The sequence below is a fragment of the Lethenteron reissneri genome, chromosome 32 (assembly GCF_015708825.2).
Source record: "Lethenteron reissneri isolate LAM-NWPU_2019-01 chromosome 32, ASM1570882v1, whole genome shotgun sequence".
Classification (NCBI taxonomy): Eukaryota; Metazoa; Chordata; class Hyperoartia; order Petromyzontiformes; family Petromyzontidae; genus Lethenteron; species Lethenteron reissneri.
The window spans coordinates 4,495,543-4,522,775 of NC_083810.1; the positions used below are offsets into that span (position 1 = coordinate 4,495,543).

At 45.6% G+C, this 27,233-nt stretch overlaps 1 protein-coding gene across 1 annotated transcript in view; it reads right to left on the minus strand.

The window, feature by feature from the left end:
• LOC133349908 (protein Shroom3-like) overlaps nt 1-25,459 on the minus strand; it is a 150,056-nt gene extending 124,597 nt beyond the window's left edge. The window contains 2 exon segments of the mRNA XM_061563770.1: nt 25,091-25,314; nt 25,316-25,459. Coding sequence (XP_061419754.1) covers nt 25,091-25,314; nt 25,316-25,459 — 368 coding nt within the window.
• Between the last annotated feature and the right edge of the window lie 1,774 nt (nt 25,460-27,233).

Consider the following 27,233-nt stretch of genomic DNA (forward strand, 5'->3'; position numbering starts at 1 on the left):
GGGGCCATCACTGGGTATGATGAAATATGTCCCAATTCCCAATCTGAGTTGAACTCGGGTATCCAAGGTTCATAGCAGAGTGCAGGAAGCCCTCTTCCATTGCCCCCCCCCCCCCGTCCATGCAAATTAGTGGAGAGGATTTTACATAAATTATTCGACTTGCCTTATTTGTGACTCATTCACCCACATTTTTTTAAGATGTGTGTGCCTTTGACGAGACAAAAATTGTTTCCTGCCCGTTTAAATGGAGACCCAGGCAAGTGAAAGATGAAAAGCCAAAATGTGAAATCTAGGCAAGGGGACGACAAAAGCGGAGATGGAGTGAGGATAGCACATCGCATGCAGATGTATCTGATAGTTTGTAGATGATGATGATAAAATGACGGGCTTTCCACGTTACTGACTACGTTTTGCATGGTCACAACAAACTACGTTATTTTGAACTTTGATACTCTGCCCAGGGTCACCGTAAACATTACTGAACAAGCGAGCGGCCAGGTCTCGTGATCGACAGTCGGCTTCTGAATAGTCCGATAGGTACAAGGCCTCTCCGTATACGGGGCTCCCAAAGGTATATGGCAGCAGTGAACACTGATGACTGGACTATATTGATGAGTCCTAATGAGGATGAAATCGGTCTACAACTGCATCTCCGTTTCACCACTGCCTGTTGTTGAGATGGCCACATTTTTGCAACTCTTTCAGTCGGTGGTTCTAAACGACAAAATGTCCACACACACAGTTCTTTTTGTGCTGGTGGTCTGGACAGGGCTGAGAGCCTATTGCACGTGCAGTGCTGCACATCTCTGTGTTGTTAAAGCGAGAAGGGGGAATGCGGGGAATCCCAGTGAGTGGCCTTCTACAAAGATCCGCCGTATAGCCTGCAACAGACTGTTGAGGCAAGTGCTGTTAGCGAGCACTCTATGAAGGCCGGCACGGCACACAAGGGGGTGGGTGGCCAGCACCACACCCGACCACCCTCGTCTCCCCAGTGGCGACGTATACGCACCGCACCAGGTACTCATTTGAGGCTGAGTCGGCCTAGGGGAAGCCCAGCACCGGTTCAAATAATCGTCACTGATGTTGGCCGTGAGCGGGAATCAAACTCGGGTCGCCGGTTTCCTAGCGCAGCGAGCTGACCGCGACCCTACAGCTCCCCACTTCTGCAGAGCAGACACACACAGCCTGGGTAACGGGAGCAAAGCAAGTGGAAATCCCCCGAGGCCCCAAGTTACCAACAGTAGAATGGAAATAGCCAACAATCGCCTGCCCTGCTTGCTAAGACAAATGCACATGAGCGCATTTCTAATTTTAACTTCACGAACGTTACTAAATATCACCGTGCGTGGTTCGACGTCAAATTTTGCAAAGCGTCTCCACGCCACCACGGGTTTACGGCAGTGTTCATCTCGAATGGCCACGAGTCCGTTGTGGAAATTCCACATTATTATGGCAGGGGCCAACATGTTACATGTACAAGCACCACGTAATTTATTCTCACTAACTTAAATTATTTTCTTTTTCAGCTTAGCTTCGTTTGTCTGATAGGTACAAAATAGTCATAATATAGGGATACCATTTTTAATGAAGACTGTTTAAACTACCAGTAGAGATGTTTATATGAACTGAACAACCTAACAGAACAACGTAAATTAATAAGAACAATAAAAAAAATATTCCCTTTGTCAATCCACTGCTGGATGAAGGCTTCCTCATGCTGTGCTCGGCGTGGAGGTTGTTTGACTATACTTCACCACGCTGGTCCGTGTGGGGGATGGTGAGAGGGGAGGGCCAGGACCGGTTCAGATATCGCTCACCACTGATGTCAGCCGTGGCCAGAAATCAAACTCACATTGCGTCACTCATAGCTTTAACCACAGAACTGTCATTTTAATATGTACACGTATTTGAAAGTTAAAAGCTAGTGGCGAAAACAAAACAAGTTACACATGTGTAACGCACTGTACAGTTTCGGTAGATTCAGAGGCGCGGAAAACCACGGACAAGCGGGAAGGCAGCCAGAAGCGGCGCCAACGATTTCCCAAGCTCTGTGGTTCTATATTGAGATGTTTGCCCAATGCCATGCATCTGGAGAAAACCCATGCATACTAGAGAGAGGGGGTGGGGACAAACAGATGGAACAAATGCCAGTCCATATTTCTTTTGGCGAGCCAAGGTATGGCACCTCAATGCCCATGGCAAGGGAGTTTCGCAACATTCATTCAATCCACCAACCCTCTCCTCCAATGATAGGAGTTGTTAGTAAGTAAGGACTTGTCCCTTGCTTTTTATTCGACGCGTGTGCGGCGATGGCACAGCCATCGATCGAGGGTCGAATTCGAACCGTGTGTGATCGGCATCGCGGTCGCTGAAGGTGTTTGCCTTCAGGGAAGTCGTGGACTCTATACGCAACTGCGCACAATTCTGAGTCACTTTGCCGTTACTTATTGCCAATATGGACTCGGACTATTGTCCTATCATCTCACGTAATAATATGCTACACAGTGGCAGTGGGGGTCGCAAAATGCCCATTTATTACTAATAAACCCCAATAATCTGATCGAAATTAGGGATTTCGATCGGATCATTGGGGGGCAAGTGTCACCCCACCCCGCCCCAACTGGCTCTGCCAGGTAAGGCCAACTGAGCTATCTAGGTATTTTCCAGAAGCGACAGGGCCACAAATGATAGCTCAACGAAGTGGCTTGTGGAAATCTGTCGCATCCAAATACTGTAAAACGCATTTTTATTCTAAATGTGGAGAGTACAAACCGGAGGATCCAGAGAAAAATGCATGTGACCACGGGGAGAACAAACAAACTCTAAATACACAGGTGTCATGGTTTGTGGTTGAACCCACAACCTCCTGTATACCAGGCGAGGTAATTAACATCACATCACCGCGGCGCCCCAGTGCACCCGCACTGCCCAGCCTTATTTCAGTTAAAGCTTCATTTAGATAATTATATATATATACATATATAAATGTAAGACGCTAAGAGGTGGTGCGCTTCGAGCGCACAACTCATGTTTGGAGGGTTGCGAGTTGAAATCGGTGCCAGAGGCCGACACTGCGAATGATAAAATAAGTGCCACTTTGTAAGCAGTCAATGATAATTTCCCTTGAGCGTAACCTGCCCCTGTCATACGAATGTAGAATTTACATGTCCTGCCTCTGGGGTATAAACCCAGATGTGCACAGCTCCATGCTTATTTCAGTGGGGGGGAAAAAACGTTGACTTGACAATATCACATGTCATTGAAAAATATAGCTAGAGAGTACTTTTTATGTTATGGATTTAAGTTCACTTGAAATGCCAAGAAAGTGTTCGATATTAACAGTACAAGATATGGCTGAGCCTCTCTCCGTCTGTACATAATCGGTCATCTTTATTATCCATGCCATAAAAACCCTAAGCAAAGCATCTCCGCCTTAGTGGTGAGTGACGACCTGGTGGGGGACTGGCCACTCACTCGGCTATAAAACATCTCAATGAACAACTGGAATTTACCCCCCCCCCCCAGTCTCCTAAAAATAACCTCCAGGCAGAGTCAGCTGGATAACAAAAGGGCTTTGAAAAACAACCAACATCAAACGTCATAAAAACATTGGAAATATCTTTCTGAAACACAACAACAACCGCTCCTTCTACTGACGATATAACCTTGAGCGTGTTTTGTCGGCTGACTGTGCAAGTAGACGAATACAGAAGCAACCTGGCCACAAGAATGTGGGCCATTAACTCATGCCTAGGGCTCAGTACCTTTGGATATGTTTTTTTATTCAACTGTAAACAATTGAGCCGTGTATGCGAGAGATACGTGACTCAACGCAAACAGGTATGTTTGATCACCTGGGATTTCTACATCTCTCTTCTCCGCCGCCACGAACGCCAGAACGGTTCACGTGGCACGCGGTGGAACACGCTCGCATGTGGTTGGCTGCCCGCTCGGTTTACAAGCAGGCTCTGGGGGTTTAATTGTGATCCGCATACTCCGCGTTCCTCGCCGCCTCACCCCTAACACCGACAGTGTGACCAATATGGCACAAATAAAAGTGTTCACGTTACAAAGTCAGTTCACTGCTCGCCAGGGATTGCCCTGTGGAATTTTCACCACCTCTCACTCCATTGACATCATCCAAAGTATAAGGACGGAGTGAGCGGGGCTTGGGCAAGGCATGTTGTTGGAAGGGACGACGATCAAAGATAATAACGGAGCGGCAGCCAAGGAATGGAACGCGTTCGTCATCCGAGGAGATGGAGTGATGAAATTAGTTTGCGTGCAAGTGGAATATTATTCCATCGCAGGATCGTGCGATGCGGCATCAGCTTGGGGAGGCCGTCATCCAGCAGTGGATTGACCATAGCTGATGATGATGCTGATGACCCAATGTGAGCAAGCAGTGGCTTTGTATTCTTATAAAAGATATGAGCCAAAGTTATTCGTCATCTAGACTTAGAGATTAAACATACACCATAGTTTATCACTCCACATGAAACATCACAGACACTGAAGTCTGTGGGTCCATATTACCCTCTAATGTTCACTCAGTCCGTCATTCCTATGGCATCAACAAAACGAGAAAAATGTTGTGTGGGTTTAACAGTCGTTTAAGGAGCAGACTAAATCCCACCATAGCAATGTGGAATTTTCACCAGAGACCCAGGGCTGCCAATGTGGGCGAGAGTCTCGCCCACTGCTAGTTTAAGCAAGGAGACACTGGCGTTTGTGAATGATTATTTACACATGTATGTATGTATGTTGAGCATATTTCGCACCGCATGAAGTGAACCGTGATAGTTAATCGGCGGTACTGGGGAAGAACAACAAACTAAAGACAGAACAATTACTGTACTCTCTGTACACTCTCGAGATATGATCAGAAATCTGATTTTTTTTAAACATGATCAGCCAGTGCTTATTACATCTGACTCATTTCTAGTCTATAACATATTGGCCAAGGCTCAAACTAAAACTAACGATAATCGTTATTACCACTACTTGGCATTCATGCTAGAGTGAATCCACGCAGTGCCCTCTGCAGTAAATCATGCATAAACAACCCACCGAGTTCAACACAAGAGGAAGAATAGTTATTTTCTGAGTGCACTCTGGGTCCTCATGGCCCAGCTTTACCTGTTCTATGTTTAAGTCGATTGTTTGTCTCTGAATGACGAGGGCGTGTTGAAACACAGTCAACTGTGATAAAACATCACTTGCAAATATTTACCACTTTTGCTGCGCTAGCATTCTCTCACGTGTGCGTGCAGGCCACGCAGCTACTAAGAATAGACCACGTTTATTGCAAGCTGCTGCTGCTGCTGCCTCCACGGTGGGCTTACGTTGAATTTAATTCGGCAGTGTACACAAGCTATATTGGCCCGTCTCCGCAATTAAATATAAGTTTCGCTTGACACGCGATCTCATCGCCAAGTGACGTAGGGCACAGCAGCATCGGTTTCCCGTTTCACAAAAGCAACGGGAGAGAGAGAGAACAGGAGAGTCGTAAACTAATGTGGCGATGGGTGTGATTAATTGGCACAGAGAAAAATGTTGCTCAGTGGTGCATGTAAGGGATGCTCATTTATGCATTTTTCTTCCATAGACCTCTTTGCACACTGGGAGTAAAGGCAGTTTGACTTATGGTTGATAATAATTAAAATGTCTGGAACAAGTTCCATATGCTGCAGGAAACGTATGGTAATTCGCAGCATATTTATAGGCCATATTTACATGAAACACGAGAATCGGGAAGGGGGGGGGGACTCACCTCCACTTGCAACCGAGAGGCAGTGGTGGAAATTCCACATTCCTTTGACTGGTCAGGGACGTGTCTCCCTGCAGGAGGACCACTATTGGTGTCTCACAAAGCGGTGCGAATTTGATTGAAACGCGGGTGGACCGAGTCGGCCCCCTAATTGGCGTTTGAAAATCGCAACCTCCCAATCGCAATTCGAGCACACATCGTGCCGGTCAACCAGATCTCACACTTTACAATGCCAAGTGAAATTTTTTGTGGTCGATATTGGCCACAAATTGGTCACATATGCCTCTTTGTTAATCATAATATAAAGCCCTTTGTCGTCATTGAATGAAGGTCTCCCAATGCCTTCGTGTGGACTGGAAAAGGAGGAGGAAAAGGCAGTGTCCCCAGAACCGTTTAAGATATACCTCGCCACTGTTAACTAGTAACTTTTTATGTTTTACCAAGTAAGGCTCACTGAGCTTTTTATCTGTTTTTCAAAGAAGCGACCTGAACACAAATGATAGCTCAAGCAAGTGGCTTATAACGTGAAAATGTACAGCTGCCAAAGACTCTAAACGCATATTGATTTTAAATGTAGAAGGGGGAAAAAAAACGGAGGACCCGGAGAAGAATCCACGCGACTACGTTGGAGAACATGAAGACTGAAAATATGCAGGTGTCAGGGTCGGGATCGAGCCCACAACCTCCCGTTTACCAGGCGAGGTAGTTAAGATCTCCCCACCATGACACTCCACCACTGACGTTAGCTATGGTCAGGAACTGAACTTAGATCGCTAACCACTGTGCCGCTGTATAAAGACACAAACAACAGGTAAGGACGTAACTTGCTTTCAGAGCTCCCCTGTTAAATGAGTGTCGTGGATACAAAGACTGAGTAGAGAAGCGATATTAAACTGTACTGGCATGCGTGGCACACGACTGAATTTACTTCCCTTGGTGATGGGCAATGGGGAACCGGCAAAAACTCAACAGGACAATTTCTCAACCATTGCAATTGCTCCCGTGAAAGACATCATGCATTTTAAACGGAGTGTGACGCAGACGTAAAAATTAGACTGTGATGGAGTTCGGAATGGATTAACCGTGGGCTTTTTGAATTCCAAACCACCGTACCTGCCCCCTGGACCATTTTGGCAACAAAAAAACACATTTCAGGCCATGCCACCACAGTGGGAGAGAAGATGGGTGGGCCTTTTCTGGAAGATGCATCTGCAGTCAAGACAAAGCTGCTCAAAGAATCAGGGGGTCCGGAGCCAAAGTACATGAAGCCTGGAGGCGTTCGTCAAATCTGACGGCTCGCGTTAAAACGATCCTGTCAGTGCTCCCAAGTGCACCGTGGGGATCATTTGGCCGAAACGAAGTGGATGAGAAGCAGTTTATTTGTCTCAGAAATGTTTTCAGAAACATTCAGTTCTGCTCAAAATCAAGATGTTGGACGTGTTCCTCGGTGGGGCAAGGGTTAGAGTGTGCATCGTTTAAGGATTAATACGAAGAGTGTGGATTCAGTGTCAGGGAGTAAAGCATTCATGTAATCGGCTTATCCAAGGCAGGTACCACGTAATCCCATTTAATTACTCCATTTTAAGTTGTTATTCAGATTACAAACGCGCAGTAAATACCCATGTGTCAGTGATAGAGCAGGCGACTCGCAATCGGAAGGTTGCGAGTTCAAAGCCTGGTTGAGGGGCAGAGGTGTGGACTCGAGTCATGTGACTTGGACTCGAGTCAGACTCGAGTCATGAATTTGATGACTTCAGACTCGACTTGGACTTGCATAACAATGACTTTGTCCCACCTCTGTTGAGGGGTGATGATAGAATACCACTTTTTAGGGAAGACAACAGTGATTGCTCTGTGGAAATACTCACCCCTACCATAGGAATGTGGAGTTTCCACCACTGGCTCAAGCCTGTAAACAGGAGATGAGCACTGTGGCAATGCTCATTTGAGGAATAAATAACTTTCATTTTATATTCTTTGGTTCGCGTAGATAGAAAAAATGAAAATAAATAAAATAAAAATAAAAACTACGACGTTTCGATCACAACACAAGCGTTTTTATTTTAAAAGAAAGTTTTTTTTAATAAGTTTTTCTTTCAAAATAAAAATAAAAACCACGACGTTTCACGCAAGCGTTTTTATTTACTTAAAATGTTTCTATCTACGTGACTTTACCGAAAGAACCAAAGAATATGAGTTCCTGCAGTCACGAAAAGTTTTAAGTCAAAATGTAACTTTCTTTTTACCTTTTTGATAAAAAAAAATACTCAAGGGGGAAATGATGACAGCACAGCAGGAGATAACATCATAGAGAGAATGCTAAAGTCTACAACAATAGTACTGTCCATTTCTTGATATCAAAGGTTGAAAACTTGCCCATAGTAATCCCCCCCCCCCCACCCCAAAGGCTGTATGAGAAAAGAGCCTGAGGTAATGATAATTAATGCTTCTGAAGTTAAATTACTTTTGATGGAGTGTACTGCTGTTTGGACTGTGAGCACATCCCAGGAGTGGCAATGAGTTTTTTGCATTAAACATGAACAGCAAAGTGAAACTTTGGCCAGAGTAAACAACACCATCTTGCCTGTTGAAAGAGCGACTCGGGAGGGTTGGCTGGCACGTAAAATGAAGGACTATTGTTTTATTTCAGCCGTGCATTCAAACTTGTCAGAACGCACGCACACAAGAAAGGCAAACACCATAACATGAGTCATTCGCACAAACGTAAGACGCTTGAATAACTCAACCGTCATTTTTTGACGTGATGGAAGAAAAAAAAACATTGTGGTGCAACTCAAGAGAATTCTGCAATAAAACTTCAAAAAACAAATGTGTATCTGCCGATCAAAACGTGCATCTCTAGAGGGCATTGTTTACGTTGTCCTGAGAATAGGATCGGGCTGGTTTGCATGAGAAAAGAAAACAACCCACTTTGCACAATGTAATTGTTTAAACAATAAACCCGTAAAAGTAATTACCGAATGCCTGTTTCACGCAAAAGCAATAAGTGACGTGACAGGATGTGTTCATGTAACACTACCCATAAAACAAAGCCTCAATGATCTATTTCGCCCGATGTATTTCTCAGGTCAGGGTGTGGTGGCAAAAAACAAAAGACAGTGAGTGGTTTCCTGCTCAAATGAGCATCCACACGGTACTCATATTCTGTTGAGCCTGAGGCAGTGGTGGCAATTCCTCAATCCTATGGCAGGGGCAAGTCTCTTGCATAGGACAACCACAATTTACATGACTTTTCCACAAAGTGGAACTCATCTGATCGATCCTAGACAGACGATGGGCCGAGACCTTCCCCAACCTGGATTTGAACTCGCAACCTTCCGATTGCCAGCCACTCGCTCTCCCGCTGAGCCACGTGGTGATCAAAGTTAAGTTAATAAACATGAAACTCACATATTTAGCGATCAGCACAAAACAAATTAAAAATAATAAGTGCCACCTGCCCAGTCTGGTGGTGGGTGGTGAGTAGCTGTGGAACTGTAGCCACTCTACTCACAATATTCCTGGATGCCATTGACCCACTGGAGGCTGGTCTGTCTTTATTTAGCACTAGGAGGTCATGTAGAGGTTTATGACAGAGGGGAAAGAGCTAAAATCGGATGGTGGGAGATGCCGAGTATTGACTGTGCAATAATTAGTCATTAATTCTAGCAAAAAAAGAGGTGTGGCGATGGCTGTATCAACGGTATAGTCTGCCATCACAACCTCTCAGCTTTATTTCTAATGTGTCGAATGGGGTGCCATGGTGGTTAGATGTTAACTACATCGCCTGGTATACAGGAGGTTGTGGGTTTGATCCCGACCGTGACACCTGTATATTAGATGTCTCTCCGTGGACGCGTGGATTTTTCTCCGGGTGCTCCATTTTTTTTCCTCCACAATTAGAATCTACAAGCGTTAAGAGTAATTGGCTGCTATACATTCCCCCGTGACCTATCATTTGTGATAGCCAGGCCGCTTCTGAAAAAGAGCTATTTAATAGCTCAGTGAGCCTTATCTGATAAAATAAAAAATAATTTCGTTTTAAAAACCTTACCACTGAAATCCATGCTTTGTTCACAGCCAAAGACGGCTCTGCTTTCATGTAATCAAGCCCGGTACAGACAGTACACACAGCACACAGGGTCCGATTCACATCGGTATTTTGACCTTCATTCTGTCGCCTCACGGCACACCGATGGTCGATTCCGCCTTAAATATTTGGAGAGAAAAAAATCTCTCAATCTCCAATAACCACGTGGCCGATTCTGCCAAAGGACAGCACCAATCAATGTGCCGTGACTGCTGGCACAAACTGTGGAATGGAGCAAAGTGGCCAGAGTTAGGGTCAAAATTATAGACATTTGCATCAATCACAATTTTGGAGGTGCATCTTGTTCAGGCAGCGCTGGGAGGGATGTGGCGGCCCCTACGAAATGCATTCGTGAGTATGTTTGGCAACTTTTGATCCATATTCTCACGAGGAAATTGACAAATATATTGGTTCTCCAACCTTCCCGCCAAATGCCAGAATTAATACACGAGCATGTGCATGCGTGCATGTGTGTGGGAAATGGTTAGTGCGCCCCGCTATGAAGCCGGCGACACGAGTTTGCTTCCCACTAATCGCCAACACCAGTGACAATTATCTGAACCAGTCCTGGACCTTCCCTAGGTCGTCTCAACCCCAAATGAGTACTTTGTGCAATTTGCAAACATCGGCACTAGGAAGACAAAGGCGGGCGGGCGTGGTGTTGACAACCCGCCCCCTCGTGTACCGTGCCTTCGTAGGTGCTCGTTAACAGCACTTGCCCTGACGGTCTGTCACAGCTATACGTGGTATATTTGCCTTTGTGTTTGCCGCGCGTGTGTGTGCGGGTGTTCGTGCGCGAGACGGATGGAGCCCGATTGGTCGACTCGGTCCGTCGGTGGAGGGAGCGTGCGGACGTTCTAGGCGCTCCCCAGGCTACCGATTGGCTGTAGGATTCTTTTGGAATGAGGCCTCCAACTACGAAGTACATTTTAGCGGAGCATTACCGTACTTTCGTTGCGGGAATGTACATATATTCCATTGGAATTTCGCGCACGTGTGGAATAATAAATCTGTGCATGATTTGCAAAATAATCCCACTTAGTCCCTTGGGAGGAAAAGGTGAGGCATCTGACATGTGTGATTGCCAGCTACAATGCACAGGAACACTTGCATACACTTGAGGTTGCAATTGCAGACAACTAAGTCCGTTTCCTTTTCACGGTGCCTGCTGAGGTTTGTTCTTTTAACGCAAAAGGCAATTTCAAAGTAATCCTCGAGGTATAAGCCACTATACATCACGACCACACGAGAGGTTTTGAGACTTCGACGGGAACGTTTGAGGCTTCGCGCAGAGGAGTTTTGTCAACCGGTTTAATCGCACCGAAAGAAAATACGGTTCAGGTGCGAGTCTCTTTCATTTTACTGTCGCTCATCAATATTTGCCAGCTTAAACGTGCGCTCGCATAAGTTTATAAAGATGATGGATATCCTCCGTCGCTTGCACCCGGTATGTAATTTTAAACCAAGCAGTACACGTTCAATCATCAGTTAATCAATTCTCTTTAAGTCAAAACTGACCTTTGGGTCGTGTAGGAGCCTATAATTAAAGTCAAAGAGTCTATATATTATCAAATGACTGTTGGGCAGCGATCATCTCTGTCGGCAGGCAGGAGCCAATGATTTTTTTTTGTATCCATATTCCCATGGTGGACTCAGCCGCAGCAAAGCTGACCACTGTTTTGCTTCCTACAAAACGGTACTCATTTTCTCAACCTCAGTCGGATGATGAGCCGAGTCGATCCCCGACGGAGCTTTGAGCTCACAACCACAAAATTGCGAACCACCGCACTGCCTAGCCACGCGAGGATACATTTAATCGCTCAATACACTTGGCACCAACGTGGCAAATTTACATTTGACAGCAATTTGAAAGCCGCAGATCACGCAGCGAGGGATTTCAGACCCTCCAGCAGACACCTTCCATTTGAAAGCGGAGACCCGGCCAGCCCTCGCGAGCCGTTAATAAGACGGGAGAGCCCTGTCGTCACAGCAGCAGCGCGGGCACGAGGTCTGCCGGGACACGACCCTCGAGACGGCTTTACAGGTCAAGGTTTGTTGCTTTGGGGTCTCGGACTGAGGCCCCCTTCAGAGCCAGACAGACGGGGAGGGGCGCGCCTCTGCGAGGACGAACGCTGTCACAGGGGGCAGCTCTCGCCGTCGGCAGCCTGGGCGGCGGGGGGTGCGAACACGGAGAAATGACAGCAAACGCTAAAGTAAACAGTGTGGCGACGTGTGTACAACAAGCGCCTCCTGTCTGTGTGATCCGGTCACTTGGAAGGCCACAAAAGTGTCTCGCTTCTCAAGTGAGCAAAAAAAACACTGTCGTGGTCATCTCCCTTGACAGTGCCAAAGCCGGTTATGGAAATTCCACATTTCCATGAGGAGAGCAGTTTAACCAACAGAACGCCTTTGGAGATTTTGAGGGTTGATGAGCTGAGTTGACCGGGATTTGAACTTACCTTTCAAATGTGAGTCAGTCTGACCACAGTACCACCCTGTTGGATAATTACGTACCGCCATTTATTATACAAGTCTCGTCTACATGTCACATAACCCACAGTCTGGCGCTTTTCTTGTTTACCGACCGACTGAAACAAGACAATAAGGTTTCCTCCACGTGGAAAAAAATGTGAATGTACAGCTGTCTGAAACCAACGAGCACAGGAAAAGTGTTTTGAATTAAATCGTTTTTGTTTCCAGGAAAGGTGCAGGCCAGTTTGTTGTGAAAGTACCAAGTGTACATCTGGACATGGCAGCTCTGATAGAGTCAAAGGCCGACACAAGTTAACAAATGCGCAGATGTCAGGCAGCCAACACAAATAACATTAGCTTCGTGTTTTCTTATTATATCTGCAAAGTGGACGCACGAAGTTTATTTTCTACAAAGAGTTTGCAATCTTGAGCGAGTTCCTTGCGGAAAGAGCACTGACAGCCACATAAAGAACACCTCGAAAACAATAATTCTCAACTCTTTTCCGAGAGGTGTATTTAAAAGCGGAAGCACTGTATTAATTATACTCAACAATGTAAAACGTAGCGGTCCACTTTTAAGTGTTTGTACAACAGACGCGCTCCCCTCCATGCGACCAAGCGAGCGGGCGAGGGCTTGTTTAGACTGGCCACCGCATTCCCGTCTGTTCGGGATGTTTGTCCCGGCCTCGGGAAGTCAAACATGCTGTGAAAACACGGGGCAAAGAAAAAAAATCTCAATGCGGCCGCCCCCTTACCTCTTTACGCACTGCACCGAACCGAACCGGGAGAAAGTCAGCCGCTGTGAAGGAGCCATTTTTCTTGTGCAAAACAAGCGGCTCGCGACATCGTCTTTCTCCCTGGGTCATAGCCATTATTATTTGTTTTCTCGAGGTCAACGGATTCTGGGTCGCCTGCGACAAAAAAAAAGCGCCCCACGAAAGTGGCCCAGAGCGGAGTCTGCGTTTGCCTGAATGTGTCTGGGGTGGTCATGCCGGACAGCACATTAATGACTGCTGAAATAGATATTTTTGTTTCTGAGGTAGCAGAAAAAACCTAAAGCGCTCCTTATAATACAACAATTACATTTAAACTCCATTTTTAATTCCCCACCACATGTGTGCTTTTTTTACGGTTACATAAAACAGAGGTGAATCTCTTCGTTGTAAATTAGATGGACGTTTATAATAATAATAAAAACCGGGGTTGCCCTTTTTATTGAAAATAATGTTTTTGTTGGGAATTTTCTTTTTTCTGTAAAATCATGGGTGCCATTCGGAGGCGGCCTGCCACACAGGGAGGAACTGAGGTCACGGGCAGATAATGCAGCGCATACCAAGGCACAGCACTGAACTTTTCAACCCAGAGCTCCCCGAGCTCCCGTGATCCGAGAGCCAAGCTAAGGCAGGAGGGTGGAGAGAGAGAGAGAGAGAAGGGGCCTTTTTAGAAAAGGCAGCCAAAACATGCACCGCCGATGCTTTACAACTTAGAAAGGCTCATTACGAGCACAAAACACTGCGGGGGGAAAAAAGCGCAAGCAAAGGCGTAAACGCAAGAGAACTAATTTATTTGTCAACTTCAAACAATGTGCCTGTGATGCGCGTGACAATGTTAGGCTGGGCGAGCGATAAATTAGAGTCGTCGCCGCTTGAAACGGCACAAAGAATCGATGCGTGAATAAGTTGCGTTGAGCCAAGTTGGGGAAATGTTTCATGCTCAACGAATGCATGGCACGTGATGTCACAGAGTCAAAGTATCTCCCGGCTCAAAGGAGAAATGAGTAGGCACTCATCTTCGTAGATGGCCTCGAGTTAAAGTGGCGGAAATGTGGCATTGCCATGGCAGGAGCCAGTCTATGCGCAAGGAAAATAAGCAATGTCGACTTCCCACAGAGTGGCACTCAATTTATTGCCATGGGAAGAATGACAGATTCGTTAAACTCCAAAATGGGCTTTGAACTCGCATTCGTCTGACAATAAGTCAAGTATACTGCCAATGGCACCACTTGGCCAGACCCTATATGATGAACAGATACTAATTTACAGGCTAAAGTACAAGTGATGGAAAGCAGAGTCGAGCAGTGTATTTGCAACAATTGCGTCCATGTGTCTTCCTGCACATAGCAGGGAAGAAGCCTGCAACGCATTACTGCATGCCGATCATCAAACAGCAAGCGGTTTATGTGAATGACAGACACATTTATAAAAGTTCGCTATCATGCTGGCTCAGACATAACATGGTGAGCCTGGTTGCACACGTGTCACAGGCCCCGAAGAACCCTACCATGCCCAATTGCTACAGTGTTGTTAAGTAAATCATCCCAGCAATTGTCATCATACAGAATGGATGTTCCGGTACGACGAGCAGTTTTGCCCCATCAACGCACTGGAAATGTCACCAGAGTCCAACGCTGTTGGTGTTGTTGTTTAACGGTTGGCCAGATGGCGCTGTGGTTAGAGCATTCGTCTCAAAGTCAGAGGATTGCGAGTTCAAATCCTTGTTCGGGGGACAACCCAGCGCAACGGCACGTCTGCGGTGATAAATGAAGGACACTGCATCGCTGCATAGAAGGCCAACAGTGGCTGTCCTGTGGGATATAAACTTCATCAGTGGCTTGGTGCCATCAACAGAGATGAAAGAGTACCACCCCAGGGAGATGCTCTGACTTGACATGGGTTCACAATTGTGTACTTGCGTGTCAGTGTCTGGACTGTATTCCCACAAGCTTGTCAAGACACTGAGCTATAGCAATTAAGGTTCAAAGACCATCCTTTGTAGTGTACACTCATTGCATGGTCTGGCCTCACCCCATATCAATGTGGAATTGCCACCACTGGCTCAGGACCAGACATAGTGATAAGTCGTCACACTTAGATTTAGTTTTCATTTCTTACTCTCAAATGTATTTCATTACTCCAATTGTACAGTATGTAGTAGGTTTTTACCCTTTTAAACTGGTACAAAACTGACACCTTTATACAAGGCATCATGTTTGCAATAACCACAACACAAGTAGTCAAAAATGCAAACAAAAAGAAGCAACTCTGATAATGATAATAATATGCACTGTCCTTGAAGTTGATTGGTCCACACCCGAGACAGCTTTCTTTAGAGCCTAGTCCCCATTGGTGTTGGACCAGATTACACCAGAAGGCGTACAACTCAAACACAGTGCAATATCAGAGTATTGACACTGGTAAAAGAGATCTCATAGTGTACAGTAAGTGTAATGTTACGAAATGAAGTGTCAATTTGGAAATTCTCGTCGGCCAGTGCATACGGTGTGTGCTAGATAGTGGCCTGCAGAAGAAGATATCAGAAAACTACTTCGGAGGTTAATTTTTTTTACCAAATGTCTGTTTAACCACAGACCAGAGAATGCACTTTTCCACACTGCCAGCTACGAAGAAATGTTCATCGCATGGCAGTCAAATTGATTTAAAAAAATTAAATTCTCAGAGCAGATATTTAGCCAAATTAAGTAAGATCCCAAATTTAACGTGCCGACTTTTGTGCAGCCATTGGTGACAAGGCTGAGGACCATAAACTCACTACACTTGAGAACTCATTTAATCACAGGTGGCTGAAACTCAGCCTTGCATCTGGGATCTCCACGGTACCGGCTCAGTACGAAACACCGAGCCACCAAGCCACATCAGTTTGTCCTTTACTACAGGAGCTACACTCGGTGTCATTGAGATGTGCGTATGACATGTACATAAAAAAAAGGAAACGGTTAAATGGTATTTTTAATTTAGCAGAATGGACGTTAATAAGTGGGTTGTTGGACCAAATTAATTTCCTCAAGTCACTGTTTGAAAGCGGCTTTGTGTAAATCACCGGCAGGACTTGGCAGAGTGGAAAGGCAGCCGAGACAACCACATATTAGGGCCTCAAAATGACGGTGTGTCAGATTACCGATCATCTGACAACCCCAGCACATTTACCACTTAAAAACCTCGTTTTAAATCAATCACTGTTACCTAATTACAAAAATGCTCATGATAGTAACTTTGAAACCAAATTTGGAAGTTAAATTGAACACAGTTTGCTGAATTTTTGTATTGTGTTCCGGACCACAAGGCTGCTCTGCAGGACAAGGTGTCGGTATCCCTCAACGCCTTCACGCACTCTCCTCTCCATGCCTCTCGTCAATAGTTTAAACATTCAGATGCCGACGAGAGTGCCCCTAATCAAACAAACAAGAGGGCAGCACTCGTATCAGTCTGTGGTTCCTAAGCCATCGGTGGAAATTCCACATTGCAGGTGCCAGCACTTGCATAGGGAAATCACTGCGAACCCAAACAGGAGAGAGGCTTGGGGTTGAGTCAATCCCTCCCCCCGCCCCCAAATGTGAACTAAATCTGCAACTTCACAATTGTAGGCCATGCGCTCGTGAGCTGTAAAACAAAGTCTTGCCGCACTCCACTTCAACTGAACTGCGCCACTCAGCTGTGGAACTTCAATGCACTGCGCGCCAAGATCTGATGCTCTACGACAACACAATGGCAAAGGACAGAAGAAGAGAGCGAGAGAAACCAGTTTAATGGAATGAAAGGGCACAAGTCAGCACCAGCTTATCTCTTGGACTAAGCCACAGATACTCAATACCCTCTGGCAGCATCAGTTACCTCTCAGCCCCACTTAAGTGAAAACGTTGACTCTTCATTTTTTTTGCAGTCCCCACTAAATATGCAATGTCTCGCCATGCCTCTTCCACTAACTCTAACATTATTTCCATCATGACCAATGATTTAACAAGTGTCTTGTCCTCATGCTCAAATGCATGTTCGGTGTGCTTCAATTTGAGCCAGGGGTGGAAATTCCACATTCCAATAATGGGGACAAGTCTGGACAATTAAATGTTTAATTTCCATTATTTAACCTATAACGGCGTTTCTCCTTTAAAAAGAATAGATACCTCTTGCAAAGCCACCCCCACGACTCCCTGGCTAGCTTTACTCAAGCGAGTCAGTGGCTAATAGGGGCTAGGAGCAAAACCATACCAGGAATCTTGGCGTGTGAGCTTTAGGGAATTTTAGGGGTTAAATATCAAGGGTTAAAAAAGCATGCGGGTCGACTCAAGGGGGGAAAATCCGCTTTGATTCCAACCTGTCTTGACGGATTTTGCCATTTTGAATGGATAACAGAACCTGGCCCATACACGTTACTTTGATCTAAGTGCCACGTGTAGATTTTGAGAATTCACAAAGGGCGTTTGGCATCTGACACCGGCACGAGTGCCGTGATATGAAACTGCGGTGGAAGTTATAAAGCGTATATTAATGAGTAAAATAAAAGTCCAGCTCTGCACATTCAAATAAAATCATCAATTGAATCTATATTTAATTGCAGCATCATTATTATGATTTAAGCAGACGACTGAACCAGTTTTGACTTTCTGGGTCACATCAGCGCACGCACACACACGCACGCACACACACGCACACACACACGCACGCACACACACGCACGTACACACGCGCACACACACGCGCACGCGTTAATGTGCACATGACCTTTGCTTAGCCCCGCTAACGCTTAGCGGCACTGAAAAACAATGTCGATGATGATGGATGATGTGGATGCTGTGGAAGATGATGATTTTCATGATGGATAATGACAATGATGACCATAGTTCGAATGGGAATGAAGATGATGGGGAAGATGGTAATAATTAATGAAGATGGAGAGAGTGATAAAAGTGTTAAACAAATTAACATAATCCCGACAAAAAACCAGCACCGTTTCAACTAATCCACACGAACGCCTATCATGTGATGATCCACCAACTCTAGCCAGATGTTTGTATCAGGCCAAGTCTCCCCAGGGCAGACTCAGCAGGGCCACCACTCATGTGTGTGCCGAGGCCAGCAATCGGACGTATTTTGCTCGAACCACTCTGACACCTTCTCTCCCCACAAAAATACATGCGCATAGATCACCAGCAGTGGATTAAGTAAAGGCTGTAAATTTAGAGCAATAGTCTATCAGCGACTGATGAAATGAGCCGAAGACAGCATGCCTGAATAACAGCCATGCCGAGATCGCTTGTCAAAGCGCAGACAGTGAAAGGCTACCTTACTCCTTTGGTAATAATAACGATACAGTAAAACCTTGGATTGCGAGTAACTTGGTCTGCGAGTGTCTTGCAAGACGAGGAATTTTTTTAAATAAATATTAATTTGATAAACGAGCGAGGTCTTGCAATACGAGTAGTACGTGTATACGCTATGTCTGCCAAGCGTCACGTGATCGCAACTGATATACGAGTGCTTTGGATTATAAACACGTTTTCGGAACGAATTATGCTCGCAATCCAAGGTTTTACTGTATATAGTTTACGGATTTGTTTTGCAATCCACTCCATGAGGGTTGTCGACCATTCCTCATCACACTGGTCGATGCGGGCGAGTGAAGGGGGTTCAGGATATTTAGATTATTATTTGTCTGCGATACATTTCCACGTGATGTGCCGCTTCGTTGAGCTGTCATTTGTGGCCAGGTCGCTTTTGAAAAATAACCAATAGCTCAGTGGGCTTTACCTGGTAAAATGAAATATTTGAGTTTTAGTTCATTTATGTTTAGTGATTTGCTTACCTTTCGTATCATTTGCACTATCGATGTTGCGTACTGTTTGTTGTTGCAACGTTCTGACCCGCCCCGCCCTGACATCTGTGAAAAAGAGCTTCATAGCTCATGGGATTCCTCCAGAATAAATAAAGATTCTGATTCTGATCACTCGCCACTGACTGTCTTTAGCTGTGGCCAGGAATCGAACTCAGGTCATCACAGTGCTGCCTCCTCCTCTACCGCCCGCTTATAAGGCTACGTGAATGGCTGTGCGTGTGTGTGTGCTACTATGACATCTGGATCAGAAATATGAAGACTGCGGCAAAGAAAATGGAACAAAAAATTTAAAGTGTACAAAACGCTTGGAGAAGTATTGGTTTGGAATGACATCGAGAAACAGAAACATGAACACATGGATTAGAGAACAAAAATGCAAACGATAAATATTATATTGACTGTTAATAACAGTGGACTTTTGCTACAGGGGATGATATCCAGGGGTCGGCACTACGTATGTATGTATGTTGAACTTCCTTCCAGCCGTACATAGCCAACAGTAATAATCGAATGTCCGAATGTCCTATGAACAGACTGTTGGGGCAGGTGCTGCTCGCGAACCTCTATGAAGGCCGGCACAGCACACGAGGGGGTGGGTGGCCAGCACCACGCCCGGCCCCCTTTGTGTCATCGAATGGCGACGTTTACAAACTGCACCATGAAGTGGCAGCCAAAGGAGGTAACACACGCTTGAGTTACGTCAACCTTGGGAGATGGAGCGATGTCATCAGCTTGTGCGTGGGCACGAGTGGACGCGTTGTCGGGCTGGTCATCGTGGTAAATATAGCTGATGCCAATGCACATCACCGTTGCTTCCTTCCCTCTACGAGATCTCACAGCATTGCACATGCAGCTCACCAACAGACAAAGCTCCCAAGTATTGAGTGCACTCTCCAATGCCGAAGCACATTCTCCAACATTGAATGACTCGAAAGGAGAGTGATATTTCAATGCCACGGTATTGCTTTTCTTTGGCCACCCCACAAACTAATAAATCTGCTGTGGCCCGGAGGTAGACGGCCAGGCCAGCCGGAATAGAATAATATGTACAGAGAAAACACAGCACAGTTTTGTAAAGCCGGCCAATGATGAAATGCTGCCTGGCCAAGTGTGTTCCCAGCTGATAAGGCTAAACTATGGCAAATCCAAGTCTGTCGGAGCCATTCGCTCAACAAACGTTTCCCATTATAGCCGCGAGAACCGCTCTCGCGACAATGTTTGCGCCGAATATTTGGCCGAGTTTTCGAAAATCAACGTCCTTCAAACGCTCGCCGACCAATAGCCCTCCCATCCCAGAGCGGCGGCCGGTGTAGGTCACCGATGATCAAGATAAAGCCAAGAATTGGCTCGTAATTAGTGACGTAGACTAATTACTGAGTTCAATACGAATACAGCATAATCAGTGGTTTGCTATAGGCACATCGTATGCATTTAAATCTGTTGAAAATGCTATGTATCCTGTTAGCTGATACTTGGCCTACTCTTCCATACTGGTCAGACATCTTGGAAGAGGTGGGAGTATCTACACCTTCCTTCATGCTTATGGCAATACTGTACAGGTGATTAATACTATTAAAATGTGGTTAAAATGTGAACGCTGTCGCTATAGTATGTAGAATTATTATGCTTCAAAACGGATGCTCACTGCGCGTGGAGGGACTCCGTAGTCTTGGATAATTTGAAGACCCCAGGTGCAGTCAATGGAAAATAAATATATGACAACACAATTTGAGTTAGTTTCGCAAGCTAACGTGTGCGTATGCATCTGCATTTCCCACAACCACACAAGCCGGCACTCACCAAGTGAAATCAAAAGGCTTAGCCCGTGCCCAATTTCGCGTTGGGAGATCAGCGAATGACCACCGTCACCGTTTAACGTGCTTGCCATTTTAAATTGAAAATGTAAACGCGAACCTGCAGAGCCTTTAACTTCGGTCGTCCTGTGCCACGGGCATTATGCCCACTAAGATCCGGCAGAATCGCAAAGAGCAAACACATCTGGGGCTACCTCGGCGCACGATACGAACGGCTGACAAAAGCGCTGTTCATAAAAGGGAAGAAGCCATTGGTCAAGTGTGGCTTGGGGGGGGGGCGTGGAGGGAGGCACACGCGCACACTAATGGATTTTCCGTCGCACTTCACGTTACAATAGCCACTGTGTTTTTTAATGGGGCCCCCGCGATGCTCTCTGCTGCACTGCCCCCCCCCCCTTTGCGCCAGCATTGGAGAGGGGGCAGTGGAAGGCAAGGTGCCTGGCTTACGGGTGCCACGCCCATGCCCCCCGAGTGTGCGTGCGTGTGTCCTCCTTATTCAGATAAAAAACTAAAGTGTTCATGATAATTGGTTTTTTACCCTTTTATCTGGCAACAAAACTGACACCTTTTTTGCCAGATTATTTATGTTGCCAGATAAAAGGGTAAAAAAACAATTATCATATTTTTTACTGGCAAATGAGGTACCAATGGTGTAAAAGTGTTCATCTTTAGCAAGTCACAGACAAAGACTGCGGTGGATGTGATCACCCCGCCCCCTCCTCCCCATTTGCGGTTTTGAACCAGTGGTGCAAATCCCACGTTCTTATGACAGGGGTCATATTGTTAGAATAATAATCATGTTGTTAAATGTTAATGGTGACCACCACGCTTGACACAGCAACTCCGAGTTGTCTACACTGTCCTTCAGCCTCCCCCTGTACCCAATGAACGTCGTCGCGACATCGTTGGACGACAAACCAAAAAATGCACACTTTGTCATTTTCATCCACAGGGTTTCAAAATCAAAATAAGGTGTGGAATTTGTTTTCTAAAAATAAATCATCAAAATTTGACAGGGAGGAGAGGGGGAAAAATGGGGTACATTTTTTCTTGTAAAAAAAACAGTGGTCTTTTCCTAGAAATGTTCCATCCCTAGGGTGGGTTCCGTGCAGAAAATGCTTGAAATGTGGCCAGATTTCCTCTTTGCCTGGCTTGAAAAACGCAAGGATATAATAAAAAAAAATCTAATACAAAAAATTCATATTTTATTTTACCTGCCCACAAGTGATAGCCCCAACTAAGTCGCTTATCGTGTGGAAATGTATAGCAGCCAAATACTCTCAATGTATGTCTATTCTAAATGTGGAGGGGAAAACCGGAGGACCCAGAGAAAAATCCAAGCAAATACGGGTAGAACGTGCAAACTCCAAATATACAGGGTCGGGGATCAAACCCACGATCTCCTGTATACCAGGCGAGGTAGTTAACATCTCACCACCGTCGCACCCCAAAATAAAATGTAATCCTGCCAACTAATGTATAACAAATGGGGTCTGTACCTGTTAACTGTAATTTTCCCTCTGTTATCTTAATAGAATAAAATGTCATTTACAATCTAAGTTGACCATTTAAACCAATATTTTTTTTCTTAACGCAGAGTAGTAAAATAGTCAATGCATAATCTGTGCACAGCCCTCGGCCACATCACGAAGCCTCCCCAAGCCAACTGTCACTCATGGTGGTTGTTTGACCATACTTCACCATTCTGGTCAGGGTAAATTGGTGAAGAAGAGACCCATAATCGGCTCCGATATCGCACGTCACTCATGTTACCCATGGTTGGGAATGGAACTCCGCTTACCAGATTCATAGTGTGGTGCACTAATCACTCATTGCACCATCGCTAATGCAGTGCAAACCAACCACAATAATCCCATAGAGGACTGTGCATAGAGTACGCTTCTGATCTGTCTGCATGGATTTCAAGTGTTTTTAAGGTACTCAGGTTGCCAAAAGGTCGGACAAAGATCCCCTGTATAGCCTTAACAGACTTTGAGGCAAGTGCTGTTAGCAAACGCATATGAAGGCCGGAAAGGTACACAAGTGGGGGTGGGGGGGGTGGCCAGCACTATGGTCGACCGCCTTTGTCTCCCCAGTGGAGATGGTTACACGCCGCACCGAGACTGAGTCCACCTAGGAGAGGCCCAGGACCGGTCGAGATTATCGTCACCGGTGTTAACCCAGAGCGGGAATCGAACCCGGGCCGCCGGGTTTGTAGCGCAGCGCGCTCACCGCTACACTGGTCTCCTCCCAGACCACGTGCACACAGCCTGTCCCAAGCGGGACCTTCGAGAAGTAGTATTGAGGTTCGCTGAGGTTGTGATATGCTGAATCAAAGTAATAAACGTGGTGCCTCCCTCCATTGCTGGCCTCGAGCTATTTGTGGAAATTCCACTTTCCTCTCGCACGATCCAATCTCTCCAGAAGACAAATACTGTTCACTTTCCACAATTATACTCCATTCTCACACTTTGTACTGCCAATTTGTATACGTCTCTGGCCCAAATTTAATTTACGTGTGTGTGTATGAAAACAAAACTAAATTTATCCAGTGGAAGTAATGGCACATGGTAACAAGTCAATTCGAGGATGGTTTGTAGCAAAGTGTGATTATGCCCACCTGTCATATTGAGCAAGCCAACATAGAAGGTGAATTGATCGTGGAAAGAGAGAAGTGTTGTGACTGGGTGCGGGTCACAATGTCACGAAGTGACTGCAACCACCTCCAGAAAAATGGATTGATAAGAAATGTTCCTTTTTATTTATTTCAGGAATATAACCCATAGTAGGATGCGCTATGCGACTGTGCAGGCCTAACAACCATCATATCATGCACTGCCCCAGACACGCATCTGCCAGAGAACGTTTTTATTTTTGTTTCAGGCCTGGCACTGCCTTTTCCCATTTTCCTCAAACCTGCCATCTTCATTATTATTTCACGAGCAAATGTGTAAGGCGTTTTTTGTTTGTTCTTCACGGAAGACATCCCATGCCCACAAGCATGAGAACACTCACAAAGGGAACAAAGAACACGCTCACAGGTGCAAGGCTGATTCAGAGAAACAGAGCTGTAGCTCACTAATGTTACGTTTGTTAGTTATTTTAACAGTTGTTAGTACGTATACCTCTCAGACGAAGACCTTCTTTTTGTTTAATTCCACGGGAAGTTTAACAGCTGTTCATGTGAACTACGAAACAATCCGCTTGAGAATGTTTTAATTCTTGCAGAGATTAATTTGAAACGTAAACCGAGTATGCAGTCGACTACACACTGAACAATACGCATTCATGCATATAACCACATGCCTTACCTGTGCATGGCACCCCTTACCTGTGCATAGTGTACCTTACCGGTGCACAAAATAGGTTACCCAGGTGCGGTATAGGCGGCCTGTGTGCGGCACGTGTTACTGTGTGTGTGACACGTGTTACTGTGTGTGTGACACGTGTTACTGTGTGTGTGTGACACGTGTTACTTGTGTGTGACACGTGTTACTGTGTGTGTGACACGTGTTACTGTGTGTGTGACACGTGTTACTGTGTGTGACACGTGTTACTTGTGTGTGACACGTGTTACCGTGTGTGTGACACGTGTTACTGTGTGTGTGACACGTGTTACTGTGTGTGTGACACGTGTTACTGTGTGTGTGACACGTGTTACTGTGTGTGTGTCACGTGTTACTGTGTGTGTGTGACATGTGTTACTGTGTGTGTGTGACACGTGTCACTGTGTGAGACACGTGTTACTGTGTGTGTGACACGTGTTACTGTGTGTGACACGTGTTACTGTGTGTGTGACACGTGTTACTGTGTGAGACACGTGTTACTGTGTGTGACACGTGTTACTGTGTGTGTGACACGTGTTACTGTGTGTGTGACACGTGTTACTGTGTGTGTGACACGTGTTACTGTGTGTGTGTCACGTGTTACTGTGTGTGTGACACGTGTTACTGTGTGTGTGACACGTGTTACTGTGTGTGTGACACGTGTTACTGTGTGTGTGTAACGTGTTACTGTGTGTGTGTGACACGTGTTACTGTGTGTGTGACACGTGTTACTGTGTGTGTGATACGTGTTACTGTGTGTGTGTCACGTGATACTGTGTGTGTGACACGTGTTACTGTGTGTGACACGTGTTACTGTGTGTGATACGTGTTACTGTGTGTGTGTCATGTGTTACTGTGTGTGACACGTGTTACTGTGTGTGACACGTGTTACTGTGTGTGATACGTGTTACTGTGTGTGTGTCCTGTGTTACTGTGTGTGACACGTGTTACTGTGTGTGACACGTGTTACTGTGTGTGTGACACGTGTTACCTGCGCACGGAGAGCCGCAGGGTCTTGTGGGACCCCTTGACGAGGCAGATGGCCTCCTGCCGCAAACCGCTCAGCCGAATGCCGTTGATGACGACCACCTCGTCCCCAACGCACAGAGCGCTCGCAAGGTCCGCCTTGCCACCCTCCTCCACCTGCAGCGCGCAATCAGGCAGCAGGGGATTCAAGCGCCGCATGCCGACCGTGCATCGTACGCATCGTCGGCGCGTAAACGCGCGGCGGCCCTCTTGACGACCCACTGCAGCACGACAGCCTCCCCACGCCGTGCGGTCCGTGAGGGTCATTTGAGCAGACTACACCACACTGGTCAGTGCGGGTTAGGGAAGGCGGAAGGCATGCAAGTGGGCGCATAGAATTACAGTGCAGTACAACAATGGGCAATTACAACACAGCTGTATGTCGTGCTTTGCATATTTTTCGCGTTGATATAGCATCAGGGTGAACGAAAGCCTTCATACAGCAGGCGATGGACAACGATAGCTGCTGATGATGATGATTAATGTGATGATGATTATTTTCAAAAATGGGTCTTATAGTTCACAGGGATGTTGTAAACTTTAACATGTGTCTATATATGAATGTATATACTCTGTGGAATACAATTGCAAAAAGTCAAGAGTCTCCATGCAAGGATTGGGTTTATTTCCATTGGCAGCTTTGAGCTGGTGATGTAAATTCCACATTCCCATAGGAAGGGCCAGGTTCTCTACAGGACAACCACTTTTGACTTCCCAAAAAGCAGAAATCATTTAACGGCCCCAGAGGGATGGCGGGCTGAGTTGACCTCTGACCGGCATTTGAGATTGCAATGTTAGGATGGTGCGATGGGTGCTCTAACCACTGTGGCACCTGGTTCACATTTAATAACGAGATCAGTGGAAATGTTGTGCATGCAGAGATCCCCAACTAAGCCTTCACAACTGTGTGCATTGTTCCAAGCTAATCTAGAACACATTGCAAAGCCTTCAGCCACTCTTGACATTTCAGGAATGCAGTGGGACCGTTTTTTGTGCATTTCACTCAATTATCTACACAATCACATTCCTGGGAGGTGAACATTACCTTGAAATGTCAAGGCTCTTTTTCTAACTATTCATTTATCCTCGAGAGTCATGAAAAGCCATTCTAAGGGAAAATAATGAAACAGGAAGGGCCAAAAGATGGTCATTTGCACTGAATTTCATTAGTTGTCGCATTTGGGTCATGTTCTGGCCACACAAAGATTTCTAGTTAGTCAGCACGTCGAGAATCACGCAATTTCACAATTTTAAGTCACAATTAAAACCAATTGTTTTTATATCACAATTTTGGTCACAATTCGATTCAAGAATCTCGTATTGTTTGCTTCATCTGTGTTGTCGGATTTGTTGTCTCCTGGTTAGTCCCTCCTATTGATTTCACTTGCATCGAATTACAGGTATCCGCTGAGTTGTCAAGCGTACATTCTCACGCACACAAGCGTCTACCTCAACCTCAAGTGCAAGAATCGGTTTTCGTTCATCCACAATTCTGGTAAATCGCCCGATGATAGTCGATGTAAATACCAGCGAAACGTCGTACTCAAATTGTAAATGGTGTGGGTTTACTCTCCAACGCACTGGTGGGCAGAAATAGTAACCAATTAGCACGTTTTGTTAACGTGACAAGCCTAACTGGTTGGCTGTGTCGGGTAGTGGCAGGTTACGACACATACTCTTTGGTTCTTTCGGTAAAGTCACGTAGGTGAAAACAAAAAATAAAAGATAACAATAAAAAATAAGAATAAATATTAAAAAAATAAAAATAACTAAATTAAATCACGACGTTTCGATTGCAACACAAGCAATCATCATCAGTAGTGAAAATCACAGCTAGAAAAAAAAATTCACACCTGATAATGATTGCTTGTGTTGCAATCGAAACGTCGTGATTTTTATTTTTTTTATTGTGAAGTACCGGTGAAGACGCTTGACGCCGAGGTTGAGGCACACGTATATTTATTTCACAATACGACAGTGGGCATATACACACTCGAGGGGGTATCGGCCCCCTCACCCGTATAACTCGGGATACACCCCTAGCTAACTCTGTCCTAGCCCCGAATCCTCCACTAATGGGCTAGGGGAGGCTAACTGGCCCGACACTG